The 19,438-nt window shown below is 48.6% G+C and overlaps 1 protein-coding gene across 2 annotated transcripts in view; it reads right to left on the bottom strand.

The window, feature by feature from the left end:
- DPYSL2 (dihydropyrimidinase like 2) overlaps nt 1-19,438 on the bottom strand; it is a 107,279-nt gene that overhangs the window by 18,635 nt on the left and 69,206 nt on the right. For both annotated transcript variants that reach the window (XM_016154296.2, XM_036233630.1), the window contains exons 4-8: nt 10,928-11,092; nt 8,682-8,743; nt 8,091-8,171; nt 7,435-7,503; nt 2,428-2,548 (exon numbers count right to left, since the gene is read on the bottom strand). In XM_016154296.2, the coding sequence (XP_016009782.1) occupies nt 2,428-2,548; nt 7,435-7,503; nt 8,091-8,171; nt 8,682-8,743; nt 10,928-11,092 (498 nt within the window). The remainder of the gene's footprint in view (nt 1-2,427; nt 2,549-7,434; nt 7,504-8,090; nt 8,172-8,681; nt 8,744-10,927; nt 11,093-19,438) is intronic.

The raw sequence follows: 19,438 nt of genomic DNA, 5'->3' as shown, positions 1-19,438 counted from the left end.
CTGGGTGTCAGGCTCCCGTTTACCAGGTTCGTTGAAGAACTAAACCCCAACACACACCAAGGAGATGGTCATAGCATTTCCCGTATTAAAATAATCCTGAGGCATAAAGTCAGACATTAACATGGATGGATATTCATGGCCTGACATTAGATGCTTAATGCTCAGAGCCTAATTCTACCCTCTGCCAGCTCTAAGCTTCAGTTTACTCAGCTGCACCCACCGTACCTGGCTGCACCCCGGCCTGTGCTGCCCACGCTGTGGTGAAGTTCCAGCGAGATGGAAGGAGCCGTGAGCGCCTGCACAGCAAGCTGGGGTCTCGCGTTCTTGCTCATTAGCAGCCAAATGCACTACAAATTCTTTCCTAACAGCTGAGTTAGCAAAGGCTTTCGAGGACTACAGAGTGAGAGCTGGAATGCAAGAGCCACCCTGAGAACCACGGTGAGGGCACAGCTGGGCTCACACCTGGAAGGTTCTGGAGCAAACAGCTGAAACAGTCCCTCATTGTGCTCACCCACCAATGCTCACGCAGGATCAAAGTTGCAAACACAACGGAAGGACATTATGAGGCACTGAGTCGCTGGGTATTTGAGTGAGACTGGACTCTAATAACATGTTCCAGCTCCGCATCTACAGACAGGGAAACTGAGGCACTGAAAGCCGAAGGGGCTGGTCCAGAGCCCAGCGCTCTGCAGCCCACACCAGGGCCAGCTCTACCCGCTTGGACCGGGGTCTGGTGAGAGGCCCAACTCCTCCACCCTCCAATTTGGGCAGGTGACAGTCTGAAATGAAAAACAAGGCCTCGGTTTTTAAATTATGTCCGATTGAATGTTTAGTTATATTAAAATTATGTTAAAATGTTTAACTTTCCATTTCTTATTATCATCTGGATACAGTATGACTGTTAAACAAACAAAAAAGTGTGCTCCCCCCAACTCTCCCCAGACGCTGTGCACAATGTCCCCGTGCTGCACGGGGCAGCGGTTCCGTGATTAGTGTTGGGTGCTGCTGCCCAGCCATATTGAAAATGGGTGCCTAGGTGTGATAGAGGACCCAGGCGAGGGAGGGACACTGACAGTCATCATCCACAATGTCTCCTAGAAGCAACTCAAAAATGTTGAGCAAATGATGTTATTTTAGGTGAATGCTCTTTTATCTCAAAAAGGCAACTCCTGCCAGCGGCCAGGAGAGGGCAGACTTCCAGGAAGATGGCAATGTCACAGCCCTTCGATTCAGAGCCTGGGGACAAAGGCCCCAGGAGAGGTCCCAGGAACAAGGCCATCGCCACTCTCTCTTGGGACCAGCCAACTCAGTGGTCACTGAGGTCTTGCACCAAGTCACCCACCAGTGAAGAAATCCTATAGTCCTCCTTATCCGTGTGGCTTCCATCCTGCAGAGAACTAGAAACCGAACCACAGAGGTCAAACTGCTCCCTTCTTCACAGAGAAAGGGACACAGCGAGAGAGAAAGAGATGAATGGAAAGAAAGAGAATGAGAGAGAGACCGAGAAAGATCCAGAGACTAGGAGAAAGTGGGACAGAAATCAAGAGAGAAATGGAGACATGCAGAAATGGAGATCCGGAAAGACAAGTCAGGGGACATAATGGGGAGAAAGGAAGAAGGGAGGGAGGGGGCAGAAGTCCTTTTATGATATTCATGTTCACATCAAGCCAAGAGCCACCCTCAGGGTCCACTACTGGTGATCAGGCTCTCTGTGCACAAAGCTACCTTCCCGAGCACAGAACACGTGGTGTGATCATCCAAATTCGCTGCCAAGGGCAGGATACAGCAGGGCTCTGCTGCGTCCATAATGGATAAGGTGCGCCGCAGAACCACCTCTGGAAGCAGCACCGGAAGCTGCACTTAGTAAATTAGTTCCTAAGAACATTTTCCACAGACTCCCAGTAATAAGAGGGTCGGCCTCAGCCCAGAATATATCAATGTAATTTAGCGGGAGTGACTCGAGTACCAGGAGGTCTAGGCTTGGCGGGCTCCAGAGCAGCATCCACCACCCCACGCCCGCACACGGCTCTCTCCTACCCCAGCGGAAATCACTCCCAGCCACGAGGGGAAACACATTTTGCAACAGAAAGTTCCCCAGAAGGACCGACTCTGTGGCGGATGGAAACTGACATCATCTGTGTATGTGTCCTGTTTATTTAAACTAAATCAAATTAAATCCAACCTTTATATAGAAGGGGGGGGGCAGGAGAAAAATGTGCCTGCCCACCCACTCTTTGCTGTATGTGGCTTTAAATAGATGCTAACAAGGCCGCAGCGGTGGAACAGAGAAACTGGAGCTCCCTGCCTTGCTCAGCTGTAATTAGGTTAATGCTGGAACGTGATGAAAGCAGCCCACTTGGCACGAGGTCTGGAAAAGGACCTCCTCGCCTTCGAACCTGCCTGCAGTCAGAAGCCAGCGGCACTTACCCTTTTTCCGGGCCTGGGCGATGACTTCGGCTGCGCTCTTGCTCATCACCTTGGTGACGTACAGGGGGCAGTTGGTCTGGTTGGCAATGGTAATCGAACGATTCACAGCTTCGGCCTCAACCTACAGAAGAACATCTGAACGTGAGAACTGTGCCCACTCCACGGGTCCACCTTTACCCTCCACCCAAGAAAGGCTGACAAATGGGAGAGCACCGTGTCCTCAGGTGCTACCTTGAGAGGCACTGCAGGAAAAGGATGTGTCCTGCCTAATGTCACTCCACATTGATTGGCTGAAATCAGGGGCCATTCCTTCCTGGCCCTTCTGACTGGTTATAAGTCTGGTCAGCAGGCCTGCAGCATCAGCATCAGCCTAAGAAATGCAGATTCTCGGGCCCTGCTGTGAACTCAGTAATACCTCTTGGGTGTGGAACCCAGAAATGTGAGTCTTACCTACTCTACATGGTGCTTGTGCTTGCTAATGTTGGAGAACCACTGTTCATGGAGCATTCATTATAGTTGCATGGTCTTAAGTCAGGACCTTCAGTGATGTGATTTTGTGCTGGGCTTCAGTCTGATGCCCAGAGGAAGCCAGCACTGCCCAAGGGACAATGCGGGCTCACAGCTCTGGGAATGGAGCAGGCAGCGTTTGTGTAAACCAAGGGCCCTGTGTGTGTGAAACATGACCACGGCCAGCCGCAGACTGGTACGACCTTCGGCACGAGATGGGAAAGAGCTGCTCTAATTAATAATCTGATTCTTGAAACCCGATGCTTCAATGGATGAAATTTCAAAGACCCCACGTGATGACTGCTAAATACCTCATCAGGTAAGACTGCTTAGATCAAGCTGTATCTTACAGAGGAATCAGCCACGTGTGTTTAGAACAGGCGACTGAAAGAACAAGTTACAGAATGACAGAGCTCAAGAAGTCTTTTGCTCCCTCCCAAATCCTAGCAAGAGGCTGGAGCTTCTATTCTTTGAGGCGAGGGGCCGGGTCTACTTTTTTTTTTTATCCTCCACACCCCAACCCTCACAGTTCCCAAGCCCCACAGTGCTCGGTACACAGCAGGTGCTCAAGAATGCTTAATGAACAAATACCTGACTTCATTTTATGTAAGTGGTTAAAGCTAGGCTGTTCCATGAGGAGTTGCTCTTTTTCACAAGAAATGACTGAACTCCTAACCGAATCATCTTAGCTAACCGTGTCTCTACAGGAGCTTGGCCAAGAGTGGAAGTTCTCTAATTGCATTAACTGGTAACCTAATTTAATAAACTAAGAGTGTCCCCCCGTTTGGCCTTTCAGGCATCAAATATGTAAAGAGATGTCTAGAACTCTAAAACCGAACTAATGGCTCTTGAAAAAGCTCATTAAACGACCAAATGGTTTTCATTCCTGGAATAGCTGAACCATGGCTCTCGCTCTCCTTGGCTCCGGCGACAACCGCAGTGCCTCTGGCCTGGGCAGCACAGGAGGGGGACCGACGACCTGCATGTCTGCGGTCACCTCCGAAGTCCACAGTAAAGTGTGAAAAGGACTCCACTAGAATCCTCATTGCTTCCCACTGGTGCGGGTGACTTCCCAACTTACTGTCCCAACCCAGGCGTTGTGAAGGCAAACAGAGGCCCTATTCATAACTACCTGGGGGGATGGACTGCCCTGGGTGAAATGGAATGTGTCATTGTCCTAATTAGGGAGTAAACAGAGCGAAAGTGCCAGTTCTATCAGGGTCATACCCTGGAGGACTGGCTTCCATGAAGACGCTTTGGACTGAAGAATCCGGGTCCCAGGGCCCTGTCTGGATCTGCTCATCCACCACTGTGAAGTGAGTTCTGACCCCTCCTCAGCCCCAGCCCCGCACACGCATGGAGCAAGGGCAGAGGCCGAACTACAAGATCACCTCATGAACAGAAAAGGTCATTTAAACCCCAGCTCTCCACATTCCACTCAGGACCATGCCAGGGTCCACATTTTAGCCCTCCGTGTGTATAAGTGTATTCCTCTGACATTCATTATAAACCATCTTACACGCACCAAATTCTGCTTTAAATACTACTGCTTTGAAAATATTATGAAAATAGTATTACAGTTTAAACATAAAAACCTATCTGCTTCATTATAGAGCTATCGGGGCAGGGGGTCATCAAGGCTTGCTCTCTGATTTTAATCATAAGGCACCCAAAGGTCCAGAGAGAAAAGCAAACTATACAGGAACACTCAACAGTGTCGGTACACACACCAGCAGCAGGACACGCAACAGCATCAGCACACGACATGCCTTTACAGCCCAGTCCTCTGACGGTCTGCACATCCCGGGCACGCCTTTCCGCCTGGCCCAGGTGGAGAGCTCACCCTCACCTCCGAGCCCCCACTGCCCTCCCAGAGACAGTCTTACGGCTGTAACTCGCTCGGAGGCCCAGCACCTGCAACCCTGTCTCGTTCCAGGGGAGGCAATTCCTTCCTGACACCTGTTCGGCTGGAAGAGGGCGAAGCAGCTCCCTAGCCAACCACCTGGACAAAGGCGAGAGGAAATTTTCTAGTTAAGCCCAGCCCCAGGGTCACCGCCTGGTCACCTGGGCCCACTGACTTGACGCTGAGCTGGGGCTCCCTGCATGTGTGTGTGCGTGCGCGTGTGCGTGTGCATGCGCGTGTCGGGGGAGAAGGCTGGACACTGAGCTTTTCAGCTGACGCTGGGCAGTCACTTTACTTCCGCCACTGTGGTTTCCGTATTTGAGAGACAGAGATGACAAAGGCCTTGCTGCAGCACAACGCCAGGGGCCCCACGCACAGGCACTCATTCCCTGGATGAGGCTGTGCCGTCCCGTGAGTGGCGCCTCCCTGGGGGTGTCTGAAGGAGGCTCTGCAGTGTCCCCCACGCAGGATGATTACAGAGCTAACACGTGAACTGGTTAAGCACAGGGCCTGGCCCCTTTGGGCACTCCGTAATTGCTGACTCTGGATGGGGCCCACAAGGAAAAGCAAGCGAGCACCCCGAGGGCCATGCCATCCCTCTGCAGAGTCCTCGTGACTCAAAGGTCTGACCCCAAAACTCTTTTAAGACTGAATGCAGGACGAACCCACCGTGAGGAGGGCGGGGCTGAGGGCCACCATGGCCTCCGCCCTCTTTCCCTCCCCAACGGCTTTATCCAGGAAAACTGGGTTACAGTGGTCACCGAGGCCAGCCTGCAAGGGACACAAAGCCACAGCAGGGAATCTTCAGGGCGTCTGTGTAAGTGAGATGGTTTCTCCATGTGTGCACACGTGTGCATAGCACTGCATTGTATGAATGTATGTACACATGTACATGAGTGATCATGTGTCAAGTACATGTATGCACTTACATCTGTACATGTACGTGTATACGCACTTCTGCATAAAACCAGCCTCAGGTACTCTTAGCATCAGCTACTGAAACGGTCTCCCTCTCTCCTACAAGCTGCCTCCCTGAATCACTGTCTGCCAGCCACAGTCACAGCACAGGGCTCCCCGCAGCGAATGCAGGGGCCTAAAGAGGTCACCTTCAGCCTCCCTCACCCTCGTGCTAGCTTCCGGCTCATGCCTTCAGGATTTTAGCAAACATGGGAAGGTCAGATGGTTATGAAAGGACCTACATCCCATGGCCTGGAGAGGACCATACAATACCAAAAATTTAATATGGGGAGGAGACAATGTCTTCAGGGCCTCAGATGGTCTGATGGTGCCCCGGTGTGTATGTGCATGTCTGTGTGTGACTCTGCGTGTATCTGTGTGACTTGTAAGTATGTGTCTGTTTGTGTGTCTGCGTGTACATGTGTCTGTGTCTGTGTGTCTGTGTGACTGTGTGTGTTCACCATAAGAAGGGCAGAACAAGAAAGTATAAGCCCTCAATGTGTGTTAGACATCTTCCAAGTGGTTCACTTTTTTCTGTCTTTCTTACATTATGTTTGCTTTTTCCAGCCTCACTCTTCCCTCAAAGCCTGAGAAGACTCGGTGGATGCCGTGTCGCCTCCCCTCACCACAGAGGGCACCTTCGTGGCAACCCTCGTGAATCCATTTTCTCCTTGGGGGAGCAGAATGCCTGCACCCATGGGCCCCAATGCACACACTTCCCAGATTCAGCAGGAACATCCCAGTTCTAAAGAAGTTTTGTGGTTTGGGCCCTGGTCCCATTCATACACCTCTCGTTAAGCATCTCCTTCCACTTGTTTCTAGAAGGAAAAATCCTAATTTCAGGCTACATCCAGTTGCTTGATGATTTTATCTGCCCTTCTCTGCACCCGCCCCTCTCTGCTACTTCTTTCCCATAATGAGAAAGTCTGTTTGTCCCCAGGAGAATCCTCAGCATTGTCTTTGCTCGGAGCCACCAGGTCCTCAAAAGCCTGACCTGAGCCTTTCGTTAAGGAGCCAACTCCTGAGAAGCACTGAAAGGCCACAAATTCTAACTTAGAAAAAGTTTCTGTGTCACATTGGATGTAAGCACCTTCTAACTTACAAGCCTCGCCACCCAAGACAGTGATAACTCAACCATTGTGCCAACAAGGCCCCTACTCTTAATTTTCCTTCTTTGAATTTGAAAGATTTTCTACCAAACTCTGCAGACTATGTTATAACCTGTGCAGACTCACCATGGGAAAACCCACAATTCTCTGATATTTTTAGACATTTAGAAGCACTTTTAGAACCCCATGACTATGTCTTGGAAACTGGAAAGATTTTGGAGGCTCTAAGTTATGAACCACAAAACCTGGACTGCAGAATGCTGATAAAAAGCTGTTTGTGCCTCACCAAGAAAGGGCTAGAGAATTAGAAACAGAAAGTGGAGTGTTCAGGCTGAACAAGCCACACTGCTTTACCCCACAGCTCGGTCTAACCCTTCACTTTGCTTGAGTGGACACACACACAGGCAACCTGTGACTTCTCATAGGGACCAAAATCAGCATCTGAGAAACCGCATTCTCAACAGGCAGGAGGGTGGGTCCTATGTGGCTCTGGCAGCCCAAGGGACATGCATTCCATTCAGCGATGTTCACCTCCTCAGGCCGGCTCAGCACATGTCCCTCGGGGCCTGTGATGCCCAGATCCAGGATCCTCTGCTGTTCCTGCAATGTTTAAAGAAAGCCAGGCTGTCAGGGTGAGCACTTTGTGTGTCTGTGGGTGGGTATGTCTCTGTGTGTGACTTCAGGTGGCTATGCTCGCTGGAGACCTGGATTAAAGTTACTCAGGTAAGATGTGAAAATGGCGTTGCTAACCGCTCAGCCCTCATCTCAAGACCCCATTAAGATAAGGGCTCAGTACACTGTTCCCAGTCCTGCCTAAGCTATGGTGAATCAATCACGGCCTCCCAGGCACATGGAGCTCCTCCTCTGGGATGCTACAGTATAAATGTCTATAGGTAGGTGTCCATGTTCCACCCCCACAGGAGCTGCATCGGCATCACAGCACTGGGAGAAATTACCTGTCTGTGAAAAGGGAACAGGCTGTGTGTCCTGCAGAACACACTGGGAGGCGCCTGCGTCACCAACATTCATGCTGTCGGTGACGCTGTCCGTACACCACCCAAGGAGGCTCACGCCAGGTTCCCCTGCTTTTCCACCTGGGAGCTGAGCTCCAGAAGTCACTTCCCTTTCTGGAGGCTGCCTCTCCCCTTGTGGGTCATGCAGAAACAACAGAGGGGAAGGCACTGTACCTCTGCAATGATGTCGCCATTCTCTGCGTGGACCTGGGCGATGGCACCGATATCCCGGATCACGCTCAGCACTTCGTAGATCTGAGAGAGGAGAGGGGTGAGAGGAGAGACAGGGGCTTCCATCTCCCTGTCTGCAAGCCCGCCCTTCCTCCTGTCAATCACAGGGGTCGTAAACAGCACCCCTCAGCTACTTCTATGAAGCCCTGCTCTTCTGCCGTGTCCCAAGGGCAACGTTTCTGGCCACGTGTGGCAGAGTAGAATCTCTCAGTAATTAACAGAAGCAGCATAACCTAAAAGGATATGGATTAGGACTGAGAAGTTCATGATGATACTGGCTCTGAGTACACCTCTCGGCCACGCCATCCATGGCAGGCTGACTCCAGAGCCCAGTGGAACACTGGTGCTGGGGGCCAGGACACTGGGTTCATTCCCTCCCTAAAGGTTACGTTCCATCAGGGACTTCATCCACCACCATCTCCCATGGAGCTGAGAGACGTATATACATAGGCTGGAGGCAGCTTTCAAGACAAGAGCAGTGGCCTGAATGTACCAAATGTCATGAGCCTGCTCAGAAGAGCCAACTATTCTTACCTGGGAATCCGTTAGCTGGAAGCGATCTTTGAAAGCCATGTACACGAGGAAAGAATTTACCCCTGGAGGACAGACAAAATAGGTGGAGATGTGACTTTAGTAGATAAACCGAATAATCTGGAAGGGAATGTGTATATATGCATCCATGAGAGAGAGGAGAGAGAGAGGAGGAGGAATGATAAAGCACATGGGGTAAAATATAAACAACCTGTAAATGTAGGAGTAAGGTGCAAAAGTACTTCTCAGTATTCTTATAATTCTTCTCTAAGTTTAGAACTATATCAAAATTAAAAGCTGCTTGTATTTGTATACCCATACAGATATACGGCATTATTTACAAGAGCCAAAAAGTGGAATCAGCCAATTGTCCACTGACAGGTGAATGGATGAACAAAATGTGGCATATCCATAAATGGAATATCATTCAGCCTTAAGCAGGAAGGAAATTCTGACACAAGCTGCAACATGGATCGACCCTGAGGACATTATGCTAAGTGAAAGAAGCCAGTCACAAAAAGACAAATACCGTAGGATTCCATTTGTGCGGCAAATTCATAGAAATAGAAAGTAGGATGGAGGGTGTCAGGGCTGGGGGAAAAGGGAGTGGAGAGTTAGCGGTTGAATGGGTACAGCGTCTCAGTTGGGGAAGATGAAAAGTTCCAGAGATGGGTGGTGATGGTTACACGACAATGTGAAATGTACTGAACTGAACGTACACTTAACGATAGTTAAGATGGAAAATTTTATGTTATGTTATAGTTTATCACTATTAAAAGTTAAATATTAAACACAAAAGTTTATCCCAACTGTTGTGACTTCATAAAGAAAATGAATTAGAAGATCCCATTGAGAACATCTATAATATAATAACTGTGTTTTCTTTGGAAAACATACTGCCCTACATGCTGATTTTTAAGAAATGATTTTAAATAAGAAACAGTCCATGAGTGGGACAAGCAGATGTTACAGTTCTCATCCTGGCATTTTAGAGTCCTTGCCTCCCTGGAGACTGGACCAAATATCTCTGCCTAACATCCATCACAACAGTAAACAATTGTACTGACAACCTTCTAGTCTGCGTGCTTAATTCAAGCCACTGGGGGTGCTGGAAGCTGCCTAAATTCAAGCCCCAGGACATCTCAGCCCTTCTCTCCCGCCAGGCAACAGTTGCTATGTGGTAACCTCTTGGCTGATTTTGAGTAGATTCACCATAAGTATCTAAAGTTAAATGTGGGTATTTTTTAAAGTGAGAAAGACCAAAGATTAAGCTACTTTCTTTTACGTGGTACTTTCATGCTAGAAAGCATCCGAGGATATCTAGTCCAATAACCTCCTGTAAGGAATTTTTTTTAATCCGAGACTCATAAAATTTAAGCGATTTGTCCAAACTCATACAGCTAGTTTGTAGAAGAATAGAGAAATGAACTCGAGACTATAGATTTTTATTCTGGGCTTTTTCTACCATATCTATGCCTAGCAATTTCCCTCCTGCCATTTTACTCATGGAACTTCTGAGCTTAGAAGTCTCCAGACCCTAAAGCAATAGGTGCTTCCCTGACAACTACGATCCAATGAGGTCAACTTGTGACCTCAAGTCTACAGCCAAGTTCAAAAGGACCCCAGAAGATGATGTGATTTGGCAAAACCACTCAATCCCCAAGGTTCATGTAGACCAGAGGGTCCTAGATAGAGGCACCTGAGGTAGCCGAGATTCCTCTAGCCTCCCTGGGAATCTTTCATAACCCAATCCCTAGAACCTTGCTTCCCAAAATAGCCCCATGGACCAAAAGAGACCCCTCGAGTTGTCCCAGGGCTTCCTCAAACCTGTCCTGGTTCTCTCAGGTTTGGCAGAAAGGAGCTCCCCAACTCCTCTACTCCAAGTCCCAGGCACTCTCCCACAACCGCTCAGAATCCCCACCAGGATATGTATTTTACCTTTTGAGGGCAAGTTACTCTCATAGTCCCTGGCTAGGGCGCAAGGTTCCCTCAAACCAACAGACTGAAAGTAGATGTTATATTAAGAACAGATCCCTGGAATAAGGCTCGGGTTGGTTCTCATATCAGTGAAAGCTTCTGTTGCCAGACTGGGTTTGGCCACCTCCAATCAGCATGAACTGCAGCCCAAGCCCTGTCCCCTTAAAGGCCCAGGATGAGGATCAAGAGATCTAAAAGCATCATTCACAGAGCGTGTCTCTACAGGGCTGTGCCAGCTCACAGGCTAAGGGTACTGGGTTGGTGCAACCTACCATGGTCCTTCACCAGAGCCTCCATCTCCTCTTGGATCCCCTTGTGCCACTCGGTAATGTCCACGTGCAGAGAGTAGTCACAGCAGGACTTGCTGTCGGCCCATTCCCTCCACTGGTCAAAGGCGGCCAGCAGGCTTGTCCCAGGCTCAGGCACAACATGGTCAACTAGAAAGGAACAGATATTCATAGTCGTCAATAGAAGCCTCAAGGGCCACAGGCCAGCAGCTGTTTTCTCATTTTAACCCCAAACAAAGCATTTTGGGTTCAAAGTCCAGATGGTGATCTCTACAACCAGCTTCTAAGAATCTACTTAAACCAGCCGACTACCCAAGAGGGGGAAAGCAGAAACTTGGCATGGCATGGTTACTCCGGTGAAACCACGCATGAGCTGCCCAGATCTGATTTCCCAGCTCAAAGTCCCTGAAAGCACACACCTAGGGCACATCGCTCAGACAATGAGTCATTATGGACAATGGCGGTGTCAAATGGCCAGGCAGAGCTGCCAAATCGCTCTTTATGCTGATAGCTGCTTACGAGGAGACGCCCCGCCACCAGACGGCAAGGAACTTGAAGATGCTGGACCCAAGCCACGCAGACCAAGCCTTTAGAGGTCCCCAGCATATCCACTCATCACCACTCGCATTTCTGCAGCATAATACCACTTTGTAATTTAAGGGAGAGCTTTCATCTCAAGAGTTCAAAGCATTTTAAAACTGTGGTTATTGCAATGTTATTCTTTAGCTCAGCTGATATGAAGACAGAGGAGTCAGGCTGACCTGGGTTTGCTTCCCGGCTTAACCATCTACCGGCAAGGTACTCATGAGTCAGCTACTTAACCTCCAGTACCTTGAGTTTCTGTGCTGGTTTAAAACAAGGATATTGCCTACCACATACATTTTCCTACCGTGTCCATTAAACGAGACAGCATATCAATCGTAAGTCACTCCCGTATTTAAACCCACCGATGGATCCCCCTTGCTCGTCAGATACAGATTAAATCCCCAACAAGGGCTGCAAGATCCTGCCCAGCTTGGCCCGTGACTGCCACCACAACATCGCCCTGGGCCATCTCCTCCTCACGCTCCGCTCTCCCAACACACAGACTGCCTTTCACTTCCTACGATATCATCCTGCTACCTTCTGCCACAGCGCCTTTGCACATGTTGTCTCCCCTAGGTCTTGGAGAGCTCTCACCCAGTTACCATGACAACAGGTTTACCAGAACTATTAGTGCCTATCTTCTGCACAGACTCTAAACTACAAACTGAAATGACTTGTCCAAGGTTAAAACAAATGTGTGCGACAAGGAAGATAAAACCCAGGACTCTTGATACCCTAAGCAATGAATCATTCTCCTATATAAAATATTAGATCTTGTACGCCCAGGTAAGCAGTTCTTAGCTAAGAAAATGCTAGCCCAAGCAATGCTAGTGAGCTCAGATTTCTGAAATGGATCAAATCTTGCAGATGCTGCTAAATGGTAATCAACTAAACTTGGTTCCTATGTCTCAAAAATATAACATCCAAGCTAAATTTCCTTTTGACAAAATTTACTTGTTTGTAAGTAGTAGTATACGCAAACAAGTGGGTACAAACATAGCTGGTGTGATAGGATATCGTCTAATGAGAGCAATGACGATGTGTACTTCTAATATAAGTCTGTTCCGTCTGCAAGATGCTAACACAGAAACCCTGACAAAAGGATTCCCGTTCTCTCTTAAATTGCATCCCCCACCTCCTCAAAAAAAAAGAAGAGAGACAGAGAAAGAAAAAGAAAACATGACTTTATAGTAATCACAGTTTGAACAGAAGCTCCCAACCCCACAGCCCCTGACTTCATCTCCCGCCCTCCTCCAAACCCTCTGCTAGGCAGTCAGGATCTTAAACCTTTCATCAGATCCTGTCAATCTCTGATGAAATCCTTCAGCCGCTGTCCTCCATTTTAGAGTAAAATTCAAACTCCTCTGGGCCCTATGGACCCAGCAGTGGCTCACCTCTCCCACAGATTGTCATCCGCCCCCTGCTCACCACCATCAGGCCACACAGGCTGTTTTTCACCCTCTGACCCTAACCAACTCCTCCCCACCTCCAGGCCTTTGCACGAACAGCTCCCCCTCTCTCTGGAAATCCATTCTCGTCGCTCTTTACTCAGGCATCTCCTCTTCCTCCTCCTCCTCCTTCACATTGGGCTAAATGTCACCATCCCAGGGTCACGTCCCCATCTGCAGTCATTTCTGTATCAGTTGTCCTGGTTACTATCTGACTCCTCGACTAGGATGCACACTCCCTTACAGCAGGGAGTGAGTGCCTAGAAACAGTAAGTGCTCAATAAATGTTTTAAACAAATGAATGACTGTTCCCTTCCAGCTCATATTCCACCCTGCAAGATGAGGTCAAGCACAGAAGGAGGTATCCTCTTGGGAACACAACCAGATCTTCCTGCTCAACCCCAAGACAGTGTAACAACATCTGATGCCATGCTCCTCCAACTTCGGGGTGTAGAAAAGTGATCTTGAGAGCTTTGTGAAACACAGGTCCCTGGCCATCACCCCCAGGATTTCAGATTCCAGAGAGCTGGGCCGGGCCTGAGAATCTGCATTTTAATAAGCTCCCTGGGAGCTCATGAGTCTGCCCCAGACCGCTTGAATATCACTAAGTGCAAATCTTTTCCCATTAATGTCTCCTGCCATCTCCATTCACTCATCCCCATTTTAGCAGGAGGGACAGCATTATCGCTTACAAAAAATATCAGGTTTCCTAGATGTAATACTGTGGCTTCCCTCCGTATCTACAAATGGCTCCTACAGTTATGAATTCGAAAAATCATGAAACACACAAAGCTAAAGGCCTGAGGGAAATAAACATGTTTCCTCCAAAAGCTAATGACACTCGGAGACGTGTCCACGAAAAGCCTCCACATGTCTTCCCACAGTTCTCTTCCCATGGCTGGTCCCCAGGGAACGGCCGCTCCAGGAACAGAGCAGAATGTCATTCTCACTTCCGGAGGGAGCAGAGATTCCCCACTGAGGACACAGCCTGAAAACGACTTGTACAGAACTCATGGGCTTTTTCTCGGGTGACTTTCCTAAGCTATCTGTCCCTGCAAGAGCTTGGCTTTTGCCTCGCAGCTGCCTTCTCTCCACTCACGTAAAACGTGAGAGAAAGCTCATCCACCCAGCTGTCCAACCGGAAGTGGAGAGAGGATGGACTTGGAGTCAATGGGCCCCGAGTTCTGATTCTCGGTCTTGCTGCAGCACTCCCTTGCTGTACGTGTTCTCTGAGACCTCTAGTTCTTCATCTATGAAACCACCTACCGTCCAGGGCCGAAGAAGTTTAAGGAAGCGTGTGTGAAAGCACCTGGCGATATGGCTGCCACACACTGAGTGTCCATCCATCGGGATGAGCCACTGTGGTTTCGGCAGTAGGCCTGTGAATCTGTTTACAAGGGAGCCGAGCACATGCTGGGGACACTGTCCTGAACTCAGGAATTACGACCGGTATCCAGAAGTGCTTCCACCAGAACACACCAGGACTGTTTTTACTTCCCTTAAAATTGTCAAAGGACACTAAATTTTTAACAGCTTTATTGAGATATAATTCACACATATATAATTCACCCATTTAAACTGTACAATTCAATGGTTTTTTAGTCTAGTCACAGATTTGTGCAATCATCACCACAATCTACTTATATGACGTCACCCAAAAAAGAAACCCCGGACCCACTGGCCGTACCTCCCCATTCTCTCCTGACCCTACTATTTCCGGTCCTATGCAATCACTAATTTGCTTCCTGTCTCTACAGATTTGCCTGTTCTGGACATTTCATATAAACAGAATCATACAATATGTGGTCTTTTGTGTCTGGCTCCTTTCACTCTGCATAAGGTTCATCCACACTGTAGCGGGTATCAGCACTTCATTCCTTTGTGTGACTTTGTGGTTTTGGTATCCTGTTTTTATGTTTATTGGATATTGGCAGTGAATGTCAGCCGCAGAGTAAATAGGCTGCTCCTAGAAAATTCAATTATAGAACTCCTCTGGAGTTTGTAGCATTTTTAAAAACCCTACTTTTTAAAAACTTTTTATTCTGAGGTCATTGTAGAGTCACATGCAGGAATAAGAAATGACAGAGAGATCCTAGAACCCACCACCCAGCATTCCCTAGAGGTAACATCCAGCCTGACTTCAGCACATCACAACCGGGAAGTTGACATTGACATAGCCCAAGATCCCAAGTTTTAAAAGGCCAGTAGCTGGTGTGTCTGATCAGCTCTCGAAGGGCTCTTCGTATTTAAAACATGGAGATGCCAGAGGTCATGGTCACAGCCCCGGCTCTGGAACTGAAGAGGCAGAGCAGGAACCATATTCTGAAAGTCTGCTGCGGGGTAAGCGTGTGGAGCAGAAGGAAGCGGGGGGCACCCCTTCCCCACCTCCCAGTCCGGAACTATCACTGCCTCCTTCTCTAGTCCTGAATTTAACTGTGTGCAGCAGCCTCTCCTCTTTTCATCTTGGATAAATTAACAGACTTGAATTGAGAGCAAACCATCAGGGAGATGACAACATACAGCCCTGCTGGCTTATCTATGGTGCTCCCAAGCTGGCATCTGCCCAGCGACATGCCAGGAGACCTTTCTCAACAGGGAAGGGCTGTTGTTGGTGGACAGATAAAAGCCTTTGGGAGACAGGCCTGCCAGTTAGGATCAGATGGTTTTGTTCTGGGAGGAAAAAAAGAGCAGAAAGGGAAAAGAAAGCACCTGTCCCTGGGAATACATGAAGTGCCCATAGGAGAGGTGGTGGAGGACAGACCGAGCTCAGACCCCTGAGGATCTGGACAGTTCTGCCCCTTACTCATCATGTGCTTTCGGACAAGATGTTCAACCTCTCTGGCCTTCAGAATGCTCATCTGCAAAATGGGCATTTTACACTTGTATCTCGTCCTTAGGGTTCCAGTGAGGCGAAAATGAGTTGCTGCGGAAACTACACCAGAATGCCTGATCCAGGGACACGGTCAATAAACACCAGCAGGAAGACAGTTACGCCCTTTATAAGGAGGGCGACCCCACACAAACCCCTGCGGGAAGTATGCAGGGGCCCCTACAGCACGTGCTGACAGGGCTAGCTACTCACCCTGCACGGGCTTGAACTGCGTGGGTCCAGTTACATGTGGCTTTTTTTCAATAAATAAGTAAATGTATTTTCTCTTCCCCATGATTTCCTTAAAAACACTTTCTTTTTCTAGCTTACTGTAGTAGAAGAATACAGTATATAATACATATAATATGCAAAATGTTTTCATTGCTAATGTTATCAATAAGGCTTCTTGTCAACGATAGGCTATCCGTGGTTAAGTTCTGGGGGAGTCCAAAGTTATACGTGGGTTTCTGGCTGGGAGGGGGGTGGTCGGACCTCTAGCCCTCATGTTGTCCAAGAGTCAACTGTATGCTGTTTTTCCTGCAACACAAAGAAGCATTTTCCTAAAAGCTGGATCTAGAACATTTGTGCCTGATTTTCTCATCTATAAACCGGCAACAACAACGTGCATCACATGTTTATAAATGTTCGATAAGATGGTATTTGTAAAGTACAAAGTGCTGGTCAAAGCAGCCCAATTATCCTTCACTGTCCCCTCACAGCCCCATCGGGCAGGAGGGCTGGCCCACAGAAGGTGCTCAACAAGCACGGAGAGACGGAACATCAGCCCCAGGGGCACACGGCAATCTCGTCCACCTACTACAGACCTCGCTGGAGCCTGTTTTAAAATCCCAGCCCTCCCGAATGCTGGCGAGGGGCCCTGCTACCTTAGGTTACGCTAGCCAGAGAAAGAGCGGCTAACTTTAATGTAAGTGTAATTGGCACACTTCGAAGATGAGAGTAGCAGTAAAAACTAATTCACATGTAGTGAACACTTCCTATGTGTCTGGCACTATTCTGTGCATCTTCCGCGGATCACCGCCTTTATCTTTACACCAGCCCCCTGAGGTCAAAGCCAGTGTTGGCCCCAATTTTCAGCTGAAGATGCTGAGGGATGGTGAGATTAAGTAACTTGCTCAATGTTACTTAAAATGTGCCCCACAGAGGACCTGCAGACAGGTGCGCAACATTCATACCACCATGCTTCGGCCAAGTCAGGCCCTTGGGAGAACTCCGGAAGGTGGTCAACAACGTGTCTATCCCTAGCTGATGCGACCACTGCTGGACAGCCATGGACTGTGACCCCAGAGCCCCGACTCCTAACCGCCCCTGCTCGAGAGAACAGGGAGGGAGTGGTTGAGAAGTAAAATGCGGCCTTATCCCTTTATTGTTTATAACTACAACCAGCAGTTCAGTAAGTCAATAAACACAGAGGAAAACTGTAATTAGCATAACGGTCACAAACATATTAATACATGCTCCCAACTGCTCAAACCTTGAGGCACTTTGGTAATCCCCTTATTTCTCTTTCCCACACTTCCTCTAAAGTCATCTCGCTTTTAAAACTGGGTAAGTGTATTCATATAACCCAAGCCGAGCCGTAAGCAATTTTTCAGCATCCAGCGATCACTGCTGGGATCATTACGCCAGAATCTGGCGGGAATGGGGGCTTAAGTAAAATCCAGTAAGATGTATTTGTGAAATGACCAACCTCTTATGTGAGCCGATGATTAGCCAACTTTGGAGAAAACAAAGAGGCAGAAGATATAAACCATACCCTTGAAATATTTAAAATCTAGTTGGGGAAAGAATGCATTAAAACGTAACATAGGAAATGATTCTGCTTGACCCTTAGGCTCTGCTCTCTTCCGCTTGCCCTCCCCACCAACCCCTGAAGAGCTGAATGCTGTTGACACCCCAATTTCTAGCCTCCCGTTCGCTCTGGGCCCACGTCGGCCTTGGCCCCACCCTGCCCCCCAACATGCTCCTGGTTCCACCTATTCCTGTCCCCACCACCCTGACCGCCCTCCGTGGCCATGTGGCGACAGCATCACTGCCCCTCCTGCCCACACCCACCCCAGCACCAGGACAGCACTCAGCAAGCCTGCCTCACCCCTTGGAATAATTTTCCCCTGGCTCCTCCCTCTCCCCCACATTTTCAATGCTGGTGTCCCCCCATGAGCTCTGTCCTACTTCATTAGTTCCATTCACATTTCTGACATTTACTTAAACGGTCCTGAGCTGGGGATCTGAACAGGGGAATGGTAGGTCCTTCTCCGGCTGGCCCACATGGGACTCCTGATGCCTCGTTTTTGTCTGTCCTTTCTTCTCTCATTCCTCCCAGGCACAACCTCTTTTCTTCTTCCTGATCTCCTTCCTCCCCATTCTTCTACTTCCCACAGTCTTCTGCAGGGCATCTTGGTCCCATCACTCACCAGCTGACAGATTTGGGGACTGGTGCCTTCTTCAGTCTCACACAAATCCCTATGATGAGCAGCTGGAAGCAGCGGGGGAAGCCCACAGGATGCAGCTTCTCCCCGGCTTGGTTCCTGCGACACAAAGGAAGCTGCCCATCCGGAAGCCAGGAGTGGGAACCTGGGGCTGTTCACACCTGCAGCCCACGCTCCCTACCCACCAGCTTTCCCTGCCGTGGCCTGGGCCTGCTGGAATGAGGTTGCCCATTCCTTCCAGGATGCTGGAAGAAGACACTGAGGAACCAGGAGACAGAGCGAGAACTGAAGGTGGGAAAGGAGAGGTGGGGAACAAGGCAGAGAGAAGGCCCAGATTCCAAACCCAGTGCTACTTCTGATTCTAAAGATGACCTTGGAAAGGTATCTTCAGCTTTTCATTCTATTTTCACAATTTAACACAGGCATCACCAGAACTCCCTGCTTTAGGGAAATATATGTATCCCTCTAGAAATATTTTTAAATGGGAATGGGATAACTGAAGCATGTTATAATTTCATACCACTGTTCACATTTATTTGACAGCAACAATAACAACCTCACATGGGTATGCAGCTTTTTAGTGGTTCACAAAGGGCTATCATGTGCTTTATCTCATTTGATGCTCCAACTAGATGGCAGGGCCAGTTCACAATGCTCGTGTCACAGGTAAGACAATTGGGGGCCATGAGACTCACCTGCAGTCATGTAGACACTAAGCGACAGAGCTGGATCTAAATCTACCTTGTTTTATAGCCTTTCCTAACCATTGCCTTCTTGGCATTTCTATGAACAGCACTCACCTTAACTTTCCATACCTAAACTCTTTCCTATCATTGAAAACATATGCAGGTTCACATAACTGGACAGCTAATGAACTTAACCCAATGGACAGAGGGGGAAATAGCCAGTGTGAGTCAGTGAAAGTTAATTTGGGGCACCAGATAAAGAGCTTGTCAAAATGTCAACACCTCATAAAAACCCTTTTCTCTGAGGCTTGGGGAAGCTTGCACATGGCCTCCTTGCATGCAAGATCAAAGTCCAGGCTAATGAAATGTGTGTGTGGTGATGAATATAATGTGTAAATTCTAACAGTGACAAACCAAATGTTGACCAGAAAGAAACCCTCTCCCTGACTCATCAAAAGCAG

The sequence above is a fragment of the Rousettus aegyptiacus genome, unplaced genomic scaffold, assembly GCF_014176215.1.
Source record: "Rousettus aegyptiacus isolate mRouAeg1 unplaced genomic scaffold, mRouAeg1.p scaffold_m13_p_16, whole genome shotgun sequence".
In the NCBI taxonomy this organism is placed as follows: domain Eukaryota; kingdom Metazoa; phylum Chordata; class Mammalia; order Chiroptera; family Pteropodidae; genus Rousettus; species Rousettus aegyptiacus.
This window is presented reverse-complemented; position numbering and strand designations above follow the sequence as displayed.